Source organism: Xiphophorus hellerii, chromosome 20, assembly GCF_003331165.1.
Source record: "Xiphophorus hellerii strain 12219 chromosome 20, Xiphophorus_hellerii-4.1, whole genome shotgun sequence".
NCBI classification, from domain to species: Eukaryota; Metazoa; Chordata; class Actinopteri; order Cyprinodontiformes; family Poeciliidae; genus Xiphophorus; species Xiphophorus hellerii.
Window position 1 is genome coordinate 21,276,256 of NC_045691.1, and position 13,779 is coordinate 21,290,034.

The window sequence follows — 13,779 nt, forward strand, 5'->3', positions numbered from 1 at the left end:
AGAAGGTGGAGGAGCTTTTCACAGATTATCTGTCTCCTATGTACTGTCACAACATGGTGGCAGTTTTAGTAAATATATATTTGTTGTTCTCAATGACTTCCTTGGTGTCACTTAATGCAGCTCTCAGTGGTTTACTGAAGTCCAAGCGCCTCAGAAATTACTCATAAATGTTGCTGAATTTGTTCCTATCATCATGTTGATGCTCTATTTAACTGCAGTTGTGGAAGTGGGTATGACCAGTGAAAATGAACTCCGCTTTCCAAAAACATAAAAAAAATATTGGTTAAAAACATTAATGATTTCATAAAGAGAAAGGTAACAAAGGGGGCATTTTTCTAAATTTTTTACACAGGATCAGATGGGGTTTGTATAGCTTTTTCCCCAATAAATAAATGAAATTATAAATTGGATACAACATTTTATATTTACTCTGGTTATTCTTGCACTTTGTGACAAAATATTCAAAACCAGAAGTCATTTGTAAGAGAATAAATACTAAACTGTAGAGCGCTTGCTACTAAATTTGCAGCAGAGGTACCTAAGATGAGCTTATGCTTGAAACCGGAAAGCATCCAAACTTTTATCAGACATGAGCTCACTTCATGTAATCAGGGAAGTGAATGGAAGGCGTTCCTCCAACCTGTTAGCTGATAGAGGAGGAGACAAAAACACTTACCAAGAAAGTGACGTATTGATTACATAAACCCTTTTCTGTGTCCTTAATGTTTCCTATCCTTTTCCAAGTTTAGTTTTATCTAGACCTGGTATTAATCCAGTAGACTGGCAAAAGTCTCCTGGAGGGAGGAGTAATGAAAGAGAGGGAAGAAGTGGAGGAACATGTTTAAGAATCTGATCCACAACTATGATTGTCCCCTTAGCTCACAGCTGCGTCTCATGCTGCAGGATGGCAGCCATGCAAACACACACCCACCCTGAATCACATGGATCACATGAAGTTAAACGCTTTTTAATTTTAGTCTCACTCCGCATCACTTCCTGAGCTACATCACTACATCTACCACCTCACCCGCACTTCTATTGCTTCCTTGAGAATAACCAAAATGCTCTGGGAATTTAATGTAAACTGAACGGATGCCAGAACGTCAGTGGGACGATTGAATCAGTGGAAAGATGCAATAGCACATGTGTGTGTTGTCATCCTAACAATGTGCAGTGGGTGGGAGACGTACTCTCAGCTGGACTTTCCTAAACAGAGCTCCACTGTTTACAGCATTTCATGGAGATTTTTGCATTGGCATACATTTGCAAACAAATCCATGGCACATTGTGTTGTTTTCTGTTTTGTGGGACTCATTCATCCATCCTTTGGGAAGGAACACAATTATGACAAATCATGACTCATTTTAGTCACATGAAAGAGACTGCAGCTTTCCAGAAAGGATTAAGATTAAATCTTCTTGGACCAAAGCAGAGCAGAGCAGCGCAGAGCAGTGCAGAGGAGGGGGGAACCACTGTGACCCTCAGAGGGGACGGAGCCAGAGAACAAACCCAAAGGCAGGCCTGTCCAGCAAGAAGGAGTGAAAGAGGGGAGGGAAGCGAACAGAGGAAGAGAGAGTGAGCGAGAAGGAGGGAGGGGTAGCAAAGGAGTGTGAGAGGCAGAGAGGAGTAAAGACACAAACTTGTGACTTGACAAAAGAGGGCAGGTCCCGGAGACAGGTAAGAAAGTTTATTTGTTGTCCAGTCGGGGAATTTTTCAAGCGGAATCATAATCAGTAAAAGTTGGCAGCAGCCAGGAGTGTTTTTTGTGTGAAGCAGAAGGAGGCAGAGGGGCAGAGGGAAATGTTTGTGGACTGAATCCTAGTACAGAAACAGCTGAGTGGGTTTCTATAGAAACACTCAAACAGACAAAGTGGTGCTCTGTCCTCCGGGGAGCTGCAGGGACACTTTGAGTCCGTCACACACGCCTCTTCACCTCGGCTTTTTAATCCATCAGTCAGTGAGCATAAATGCTTCTGCATTAAAGTTAACGCAAATTGAAGATTTTCAGCTTTGCGAAATGCAGATTTTGTGACTTTGCGTGATGCAGATGTGGCTCTTCAAGGCTTCAGTGAAAAGGGAGCCTTTTACTCATCGACTTGAAATTCTCTGGATTGATTTCAGATGGATGCAGCTCCTAGGTGGGTGTGAACCAAAAGCTGTTATAAAAGTGAGAAGGAATAGTCTGGAAATCTCCTTGGAATGCAAGTTTATATTTCTTTTTTTTGTAATCAAACACATTTTGTTCTGATCCTTCATAATCTAGGTGGGTAAACTACTATAAACAGTATCTGAAATGTGGAAAGAATGCTCAAAAGTAAACATAAACCAATCTTCACTGATTCTTGGAATAAAGATGCTGGCATTAGAGGTTCCAGTCAGAGCAAAAAGTTGAAATATTCTGAGCCTGTGGACAGAAAAACAGGCTGTCAGCTATGGAAAGTCTTTTTTGGTTTTTTAAATATTTTTGTAGCTGATTTTATGGTCAAATATGCTGTGTAGTTCATCTTTTTTCCTTAAAAGGTTTTATATTAATTATACGAGATTGACTAGACTCCTCAGTCGGACAATTACAACAGCATTATAAATGAGCCATTTGGTCACACCAATTGCCAAAGTGAGATAATTAATTTCTGCTGAGAAATTTCTGTCTGTTGTCCAAAGCTCCAGAGTTTTGGCAAAGTATTGATCTTGACTCTGGACCAGCGAATGACTATTGCAACTTGACCAAAACAAAAGAGAGTTTGGGAAAAAGCTTATTACTAAGGACTGCTGCAACAAAAGCTTTTATTAAATACTGTGACCCATTAATTGAAATTGCTTTTTTTTTAAACTCATCATTCCTTAAAACACAGGAGGGCAGTCACTCAAATGTTTAAATCTTTTGTTTGATAGACTTATACATCGGAAGCAAGCCAATTTTGCACAGATAGAGTATTTTATGTGAGATTATTTTTAGATGGCCTCAATACTAAGTTAGTTGCTGAATGTAAATACATTTTGACATGTTTGGCATTCACAGGTCAGACCAAAATTTTAATAAATCTTAAATCTTTTTCCCAGACTTTGCATTGTATTCTTGATATGACTTTTAATAGCTCAATTGTTAAAGGGCATATGTATAGTATAAGATTTTCAATTGTTTTCATGTCTAAATAAAGATGGAAATGTTCAATTTCAAGTCTGAAATCAAGAAGTTTGTTACAAGTGTAGCTAAAAGCAATCAGGAGTAGGTCAAGAGCACAAGTGAAGGTTGGGAGGAGGAGTGATGTTACATTTAAACCCCAAACTTGGACCTACAACACAAAGGACATCCATCCATCCATCCATCCATCCATCCATCCATCCATCCATCCATCCATCCATCCATCCATCCATCCATCCATCCATCCATCCATAAAATCCATTTTCTAACACCCTTATCCCCAGTGGGGTCGGGAGGTACTGGTGTCTATCTCCAGCTAATGTTGCGGGTGAGAGGCGGGGTCACCCTGGACATGTCGCCAGTTTGTCGCAGGGCACAAAGGACATACAGCCAAGCAAATATAGTGACAGCAAGATAATGGTTATGCATTTATCCAGCAAAGAGGAGAAAGCTTGAAGAGTCAACAAACGGGCACCTTACCAAAGTTTTTAAAAGCTCTGTATAATGTGTGATGCCTGAGTCACCAGTGGTGACTTTCAGCTCGTAAACAAACAACTGTCTTTCAAAATCCTGAAAATACAAGAAGATTGATAAACTGCAATAATTTCTGCTCCAGTTCTGAGTAGCATTGTTGCTTTGATTGTCCCAACAATTGTTTCACTAGGGTAGTCTACTCTGTGCCATAATTTCATGAAATGATAATCAGTCTGTGTTTTACTCATAGGGATTAGCAGCATTACTGTAATATTGTTTTAAATGTGTTATTTACGAGGACACTGTCTGTGATAACCTCCGGAGGTCTGTCTCCAATTAGCTGGAGAACAACATGTCACTTGACCCTCAAAGGTCCCATGTGGTGGATGGAAAGGATGTTAATGCACTAATGTACAATCAGACTGCAGATGTCAAACACTCCGTCATTTGGCTCAGGCACAGAAATAAAGCACTTACAGCTGGAGATAATTATCATGCTTCAACATTCAGATGGGGGTTTGGAGGCTAGTGACCTTACATGATCTCTGGACATCAGCAGACGTTCTGTATTTACATCAAATGTAAAACTATCTGTAAAACAATGTTTCTTTCATGTGAAAAATATTAAATTCACCAGTGATCTAGTTGTTTCCTTTCTGCTTTATTTTTAAGAATTTTGTACTTTTCAAGATATTTGTTAAACAGTTTTAGGATGTAAACATATATATATATATTTTTTACCATTGTTGTCATTTTTTAAATATAACAATAGCTCTTTAAAAACTGTGGATCCAGATGACATGCTTTCATCCACATATGGCACTCACTTCCTGTTTATCAAACAGACAAAGCTAGACATTTTTTGTTGTCAAAAAGGGCTCATAGAAATTATTTATCTGTTTTATAAAAATAAAGGCTTTAAATTATATTTTCTCTCCAAAAATCTGGATTTTACTTAAAGAAATTAAACATGACTTTGCAGAAAAAAGGATTTAGAGCGACCCGTTCAGTGACTCCATTTACTGTTTGCTCAGTAAAACATGAATCATATGATTCATGTTTAATGGACTCCAAGAACATAGTCCTCCAAGTCCAAATTGAGTGTTGTTCAGTCAGATTTACTTATCAAGGCGACACATAACGTAGCAATGAATCAAGCCTCTCTGACTTTCACAGTTTTTAAGTGTTTGCCAGACTACTCCACACAGAATAGCAGAAAAAGGAGACAGAAAACTGGTTCTGGTTTCAAACTAAAGGGCTGTGAAGCTGTGAGAGGGAAAAAGGAAGGGCAACGCCAGGGAACACAGGAAACTTCAGATGTGTTTTTTTCAGGCAGAGCCTCTGGATCAGAACCTCTTTCCTGCTGTGGGATGTTTATGTGATGTGTCAGTCAGTTTGTTTTTGTGGGACCTTGGTTTGTTTTCCATTAGTTTGCGATTTATTTGTTTTTTAGTTTTGCTATTGTGTTTTATTTCTTGAGTTTAGCTTCTTTCTGTTTGTCTCGGTTTCCAGTGTCACTTCACGCCAGGTTCCGGTTTCATTGTCATTCTTCTTTGGAGGCTTTTGATTGTAGTTCTGGTTTTCACACCTAGTGTGAGCGACTTCTGTGTTGTACACACTAAATGTTGCAAGAAATGCATCGCTGCAGGGCGCTGACATTAAAGAAGGTTTCCCACACAGCCAGAAATTCACATGATGTTTCTCTGGTCTTTCAGAAATGTTGACTGTATTTTATCATACACAGTTCAAAATCTGAAATACTTCATATTTTTCTCAAATGTTTTAACCCAAATCAGTAGATAACAGTAAAATATTCATGCAGGCAATACCCAGATAAACCAACAAACAAACCAAAAAGAGTCCAACCAAACAAAACAAGTAAAGTGACAAGTAGGTCACTCTTACTCTAAATCTTCAAGACGCTGATAAAGGGAGATTCATTACAACGCAGTTTGAGTTAGATGTAATCTTCATCATATTTGTGAAAATACAAACACAAATATTTTTCAGCTCATCTGGAGCACTGCTCCTGCTGTCTTTCATCTTCCTCTTGACTCCATAGACACTGTTCTCGTTTCTGGATCAGACCAATCACAGTCATAAAACCAGAAATGACTACTTTTGGCAGCGAGTCCAGATGAAAAATAAAATCAGGAACTCCACGAGGCGTATCAGCAGAGGTTCGAAGTGCTTTGAAAATTCATTCCTTCCCTGTTCTGACTTTGGACTTGATAAAGTGGACCAACACAGCAGATGACACGTCTTGCTAAATCATCTCTGACTGTGGAAACTTTAATCTGGACCTCCAGCAGCTTAGAGTCACTCTTCCTCCAGATCCTGGATCTTGATTTCCAAGTGAAATTTGAAATTCACTGAAGTAACACTGAGGAGGAGTACCATATATTCCTCCTTTGCCCAGGTGAGACAATTCTGCTGTTTCCTCTGACTCAGAAGTGGCTCAAAACAAAGAATTCAACACTTGTAACCCATTTCCTGGATAAGTCTGTGCGTTTAAGTGAAGTAATAACTCCAGTTCACACTTTGTGAACCATTTCAAAATCTTGGGTAGACTTCACTAAAGGCTGTAATTATTCCTCTTGCCAGAGCAGCTACGACTGCCACAGTTTTTGCTTCCAGTTAACTTTCAAATGAAATGTTCAGATACGATACTCTGAAGAGCCTGTTCTGCAGCCGTAACCCTTTGAATTATGGAAGGTGTTTAGTGACTGCCCAGCAGTCTTCCTCATAATTTTATAGGCACAACATGTCTGTATTAAAAATTGTTTTCAAAATTGCTTTCAGTGAGTTTATCCAACATTCATATTTTTTCACGAAACTGAATTATCAAATCAAGTTACTGAAAAACACTAACTTTGTGATTTTCTGTAGACTGGTCAAACTGTACTGATTTAAATATTTACACATTGATTACTGAACCTATAAATCGGTTTTGTAAACGTTAAAACCTCACTGGAGAAGCAATTTCTTTCTTGGTTAAAATAAATGCATTGCTCTACTTAATCAGCCTTCCTCCTTTTGGATCTTCCCCTTCATCACTTCACACAATTTCAGTGACTTAAAGGCTAAAACACTGGGCAGTTTTCCAAAGCCAATGCAATCAGGAATCTTTGGTGCCTCAGAGTTGGAGATTTGTCCTTAAAGCTTTGTGGTGATTATTTCCAGCAGGACTTCTTTGCCTGTCCAGGTAGTTAAAAGTACTTCTGCACACCCATTCTGTGCAAGTTGAATCCCTTCATTGACCAGATTTTGTAGATGATTGTGTTCCTCCTGCACACAGCTGAGCTCATTTCCACATCTGTAAACTATATTTCTAAAAATCAGGGGTTACATTACCCTTTTAAAATCCTCCCACTCTGTTCTGCTGCTGAAAAGGAAAACTGGGTGTGTCGAAGAAGAATCTGCAGCAAAGATTCCCTCATGCAAGCTGACTATTTTTTTGAAACCACTGTTATCACGAGGACTTTTTTTCATCTGGTCATTAAGGAGCAAATGGCTTATCAGATTTAAATTATTTAGGCTACCTACACATGAGCTAAAGTTGTGAAATGTACATAGAAATGTATATATTCTGCATTTATTTATTCACTATTTAAAATCTCCCAGATTTTCAGGTTTCTATTTAATTTAAATTTTATCCTGTCTGTAGGTAATTATTAATAATCAGTTATTTTTAGTTATTTTATATTCAATGGGATATATTTTGTTACTGTACTGCTGCAACAAGTGAATTTTCCCACTGTGGGATTTATGAAGGACTATTCTATTCTATTCTATTCTATTCTATAGTGTACCTACATTAATGTCTTCATAACTGCCTTCCCTCTGGACGATGTTGATTTGTAGATTTTATTCATTTTTGTAGCATTTTATGTATATTTTATGTATCATTATGTATCTGATCTTCTTTAAGAATTTACTCAAATTTGACAAAAAACAAAAAACCCAGTTCCATCCTTAAATATAAAGAAGCATTTCAGCTCTCATAATGACCAAAGCTCAATTCCTTAAAGTAAATTTTATAACACACTACTACTATTCCTAAATAATTAGGATATGTTTTTGAAAATTCGCTCACACGCTGGCCCTGTTCTATCACAGAGCAGGAAAGTCTTTGAGATTTTATAATGGCTGAAGATCAAAGCTGATGTGTGAGGAAGAAGTGTGTGGATGTGGAAAAGCAGCTGGTTCTGGAGGGAGAACCAGTATGATTTTAGTTAAGACCCAGAACCTGGCGGCACGCGAGGAATCCAAGCAAAGGGAGAAAAATCCCCTTGCCAAGGAGTCATGACGAACTTCAAAGCTGATAAAAAAAATAAAAAACACTGACAGTCAAGAATGGAAACCATCTTCTTTCTCTGCGAGAACAAAATGAAAATATTTTCATGACCTTTAAACTCCTCTAATGAAAACAGTTTTTGGGGAGCCTGAAATAAATGTGCTTCTGTCCCATGTGCAAATATTAAATGAGTGAAAGAAGGAAAAGTTAGAATAAAGAAAAGAGCAACGTCAACGTCACAGTATTTTTCAAGCCAGAGATGCTGAAAACGATGAACTCAGAATAAATTGGGAACAAAAACAAACAACAAATCAACAGTGAGATCATTTACTGCAACAGGCACCTTAAATAAAGACAGTGAAGGGAAGATTTAGTCATTTGTTTTCCAAAACACAAAAAATTAATCACCAAATGAGCCAGTAAGAAAGTCGAGACTTGCAGGGCTGAATTGCAGAACAGGTGGAAATCCTTTCAGGATCATGAAAATTAGGAGATCAATTCTAAGGTTTTAGACGTTTGAACAAACTTTTATTCAGATTCAATGAGTGAGTTATTTCACTAAATAACCAACAATTTTAATGAAGAAAGGATACTCTCTTCTCCTAACAAAGACATGGATAATTGTGTAAATTATTCTACTTGGCTGTTTTGTGTTAGTCAGTCTGGCTTTTTTCGCTCTGGTGTTCACCTCGACTCGTAATGAGGAGCAAATAGTTTCTCCGTGTATTATACGTGATTTCAAAGGCAACGCCAGCAAAATAAATTTACATTTTCATGAATTACGCATTGGACAAGACCAGCAATAGTCACCTGAGAGGTGCTTTTAAATGCAGCTCAGGAGAATAAATCTTCCTACTGCTTGCTGGCTGTGCAGAGCCGGTATTGGTTATGAAAGTCTAATTCATCCTTCCAGTAAAGATTTATTTACAAATAAATTCAGTAATCAACAAATAAACCTTTAAGTTTTGTCAGTCACATAAGAGTGCTGTAAAAATAGTTTGTCCCTTAAGATTTCTCCTTTTTGCTTTTATGTCACAATTAGATGTGGGTAGAAAACCAGCAGTAGTTTTGACCTTTGAACTCTCACTTGTAAGGGCTTTTGGACCGTTCTTGTCATAATGTCAGATCACAATGAGGCAAAGCAGGACTGAAGTGCTTTAGATATTGTTTTGGGCTCTTTTGTGACTTCAGAATGAGACGCTAATATCCTGTTTGAGTAATTTTGGTTCTCTACAGATCCATGTTTTCTCCACTAATGACGCTCATTGTGGTTTGATGAACTTATAAAGCTCGGAAGTGGTTTTCTAATCCTTTCAAGACATAAAGTGGGTGGTTTTATTTCTTGTCTGTTTTTGACCTTCTTTAGATTGAAGCATGATAGGTTTCTAGTGTGTGACCTTTGAGCCTAATCCTGATGCCAGACAGATTCAATTTAAGAGATTTCTTGCGTCTGCAACTCTGGCAGTAATCAGGCTTGAGTATAGTAAGTGATACTTTACTCAACTTGCAACAAACTCCTGTTCTTCCCAGTTAATTCATGATTTAAAATGAATTAAACCCAGCCTTGTCCCAATAATTAATAGGATAATAACTAATACATTTTCTCTTAGGAAATTATTACTTCAAAACCTCCTTTGCAGAATGAAATGTAATTGAACTGAAGTAATTTTTTTATCTTTTTGCTTGTTGCAATGTTGTGCATTTTACTTAAAAAACAACAAGGTTCTCTTTCATGCTCTCTTGTAGGACAATGAAGGCTGGTGTGGGACTTATTTCTTCATTGCTCCTGTTCCTGTTAATGGGAGCAGTCTTCTCCCAGAAGCCGCGACCGAAGAAGCCTACCAGACGTCCAGCCACCACCAGGAAGCCTTTTGTCCCCAAGCGTGGGGAACCAGCCGTGCCCGAACCCCAGGAGCCCACAGATTTCCCTCCAATCATCCTCGGCCCGCCCTCCATCTTCTCTGATTGTCCCAAAGAGTGTTTATGTCTCCCAAGCTACCCAAATTCTCTCAACTGTGAGAACCGGAACATCCGTGTGGTCCCGGTCATCCCATTCAGAACTCATTACCTGTACCTACAGAACAACTACATCTCTGAGCTCACTGCAGAGGCCTTTAACAATGCTACAGAGGTCCGCTGGATCAATCTGGCAAACAATCGCATCCAGAAAATAGACAAACAGGTTCGTCAGACGGTTTTTGTCTTTTAAAGCCTCTAAAGATCTGAAAAACTGCTTTAAAATGCCAATCTGTTCCCCATGTCTGCAGGTTTTTGAGAAGATCCCGGGTCTGCTGTATTTCTATGTCCAGAGAAACCAGCTGAATGAAGTACCATCAGGCCTCCCAACAAGTCTGGAGCAACTTCGTCTGGACAGGAACCGCATTAGCAAGATCCCCGCTGGTGCCTTCACCAAGCTGGAGAACCTGACTCTGCTGGACCTGCACTACAACCAGGTGAACCACATTTCGCACCTGTGCAGGCAGGAGAGCTAACTGCATTATGGGAAGTAGATTTTCAGTGTGTGGTGTCTTCTCGGTCAGCTGAGCGACAGTGACCTGGGAAAGAACACGCTCAAGGACCTGAAGAGCCTCATGCAGCTCAACCTGGCATACAACGTTTTGAAGAAGATGCCCGCTGGAGTGCCAAACAACCTCATCCAGCTGTTCCTGGACAAGAACCGCATAGATGACATACCAAAGTAAGTAGACAGAATGCAAACACTGGTTAACGGACGTGTGTGTATACAAATACTCCAATGTACAGTGACAGTGAAATAGGTATTGGCCACACATATGGGCTGAAATGTTGCCAAAGAAATTAGGATTTCTAAGATTTGTGCTGCTGTAAGAAAGATTTATGTTTGGAACATTCAACATTGCAGATATGAACCAGAAATCTACAATGAAAGCTATTCTTATCTCCACATGTTTCTCTTTAGTTAGAAGTGCAAACATTTTTTCTCAAACTGTAAAAACTCCAAAATGCAAAATATGTTTGGCAGTTTAAATCCTTCTGCAGTTTCCTTCAATGCAACAAAAAGTTAAATTTAGAGGTAGAGAGCTGTTTTTGACTCAAATTTGTGCCTATATAGGCTGATTTGCTGAGAAATACCACCTTTATTTATGTCCTGTATGCCTGTCCTGTCCAGAGATTACTTCAAGGACTTCACCCACCTGGCGTTTGTGAGGCTCAACCACAACCAGCTGAGCGATAAAGGAGTTCCCAAGGCTGTGTTCAACTTGACCAGCCTGCTGGATCTGCAGCTGGCTCACAACCAGCTCACAGTGATTCCCCTCTTCAACAATCACCTGGAGCACCTGCACCTCAACCACAACAACATTGAGAGTAAGTGACGGTCTTCTACTCACTGGTGCTAATCTAATAACACTCTTCCACATGTGGAAGAGTGTTACTGGTGCAGTTCGATTTCACTCTGCACTGGGTAAACGGGTTTGGACAAGAACAGGCGAGGAGTTGGAGAACCACCTCCTCACCTGTGGTGGCACTGCGCCAAGAACTACTGAAGGAAACAACGCCAAAACCTCAAATGAAGACCCTGGGCGCAACTTCCTTCTTCACAAAATATAAACAGAATTGGATTTGGTCTCAGATTTTAGAGGTTATAGAATTTCCCTTGTGTCTTTGGCAAACAACCACGAGCCATTTCTCCTGCAAACAATAGACTTTGCACATTTGTTTTGGTTGTATTTACCCAGAATGCCATGCGCGCTATATTCTGCTTTCTGCCATTGAACGGTTTCTGGTCTGCTTGCATCCAGATATGCATTCGAGCAACGCCAGAGTTCACTTCAACTGAACCAACACCTACGTTTTTAGGCGGACCAGAGTTTTTTCTGGTCCACATCAGAGTTTGATTGTGCATTCACACCTCAAACGAACCGGACCTCCCAGACAAACGAACTAGAGTTTGATTAAAGCGGACTAAGTGGGGCAGGTCCGCACCGTGAAATTTCACCTATAAAAACAAATGGTGATTCAAGTCGACTTGCACATGACTTTGGGATCAATTAAGAAAATATAAAATTTTTACTGTACATTGCAGAATAAAATAGCACTGAGTCGACTGACAAGCTGCCTGAACAACACAGCAATCCACAATTCAGTAAACTCACCGGGGCTTAAAATTTGAAGTTCAGTAAACAATAATAATAATAATAATAATAATAATAATAATAATAATAATAATAAAAAAAGAGTTTTTATTTTGTATCTGTAACTATTTGTTTTACTAACAGGCATCAACGGCACTGAGATCTGCCCATTCAGCCTGCTGGCCGACCTGACTGACGACCACCTGGTGCCACGACTAAGGTAGATCCACATGTCAACATGAACTGGTGCTGCAGCACGCTCTGAATGGCAGCTAACAGTCAGGTCACATGCTGATGCATTTTGTTCTGCTGCCTCAGATACCTGCGTCTGGATGGGAATCATTTGCATCCCCCCATCCCTATGGATGTCATCATGTGCTTCAGACACCTTCACTCTGTCACCATTTAGGAGGCGGGGTGTCTTCTCACACAAAGCCGCACACGTACGAAAAACCAAATAAACGACAGCAGTGCACATCGGAGAATTCGAGATAAAGCGCGCTCACTGAAGCACAAGGTTTCGAGCTTGAACGAGCTGTGGAGTTGCATTACTGAAAGAGGAACTCTGCTCAGCTGCAAAGCTTTGAGTTTGCTTTTTAAATGACTGAAAGTGTCATTCTGCCAGAATCCAAGCAGTGGACTGCAAACTGGCAACAAGAGATTATAGGAACATTTAGCTTATGGTTTGCATGGGAGGTTTAGTATCTATTCAATAAAAAAAATAAAAAAATTAAATGAGCAAAACTCCAACACCAGGTGTAATAAAATACATACAGCTGCATTTAATAAATTAAATTTTGTTAAATTTGTATTTATTTCAGTAATTCAATTTAAAAAGTGGAACTCATATGTTGTACAAATTTATTACACAGATACACTAAAGAATTCACTTCTGGATGGATTTTGGGTGGATATGAACATTAAATAGGGCAACCAAAAACCAATATTCAATGCATGAAAGTATTTAATGCATAAAGTAAGTGTATGTACTTTAAGTCATAACCCCATGCATCATTGGCTGGAGCTCCGTTTGTAAGAATGACTGTATCAGTAAGGTGTGACGTGGTTCAGCAGTACCTTAACACAAAGATGTAGCTGCAGTCTGTCCACAAATCCCCATCCTCCACTTTTGAACAGGTTTTGCGCCACCATACTCTTAATTTGCTTTAACCTTTCATTAATATGTTTAGATAGCAAACTCTGTGAACTGCAGAGTTAGCAGAAGGTCATTTAGAGATGACCTTTTGTGAATTGCCCCTCTGGTGAAGTGTGTCAGGAGCAGCTGTCAGATCACCAGCCGTCCCCATGAATTATGTTTTTTTTTCTGCTCTATGTAATATTTACATTTACACAATCATGAAAATGAGCGGAGATAAATGTAGAATATGTCCCTCTGTTTGTAATGAATCTGTATATGAGTTTCACTTTTTCAGCTGCATTACTAAATTAAATTAATTTGATATTTAAAGTTATGGAGATGCTCCTCCGCTCTGCGACAGAGGGCTGTTTTAAGGACCAACATTTGCATATAGACCTGAATAATGCCTTCAGTTTCCAAGGTGCTTTGTGTAAAAATGTTTTTGTTTTTCCTATTAATAGACTTTTATGTTATTCCTCTGTATAAAGGCGCTTTGTACAAATACTGAAAAATAAAATGTCTTTGCTCGTATATAGCTGATCTTCAATCTTCTCCACCTTTGAGTTTGCTGGGCTCAGTATCCTGAGAGGACTTTTCTTTTTTTTTTTTTGTTCTT

General features: G+C 39.1%; 1 protein-coding gene across 1 annotated transcript; it reads left to right on the top strand.

The window, feature by feature from the left end:
* The first annotated feature begins 1,543 nt into the window (after window positions 1–1,543).
* prelp (proline/arginine-rich end leucine-rich repeat protein) lies at window positions 1,544–13,694 on the top strand. The gene is made up of 7 exons (XM_032549866.1): window positions 1,544–1,677; window positions 9,660–10,095; window positions 10,181–10,366; window positions 10,454–10,611; window positions 11,062–11,258; window positions 12,170–12,245; window positions 12,344–13,694. The coding sequence occupies exons 2-7, from the start codon at window positions 9,664–9,666 to the stop codon at window positions 12,432–12,434; spliced, it is 1,140 nt and encodes a 379-aa protein (XP_032405757.1). The 5' UTR covers window positions 1,544–1,677; window positions 9,660–9,663; the 3' UTR covers window positions 12,435–13,694.
* The last annotated feature ends 85 nt before the right edge of the window (window positions 13,695–13,779 follow it).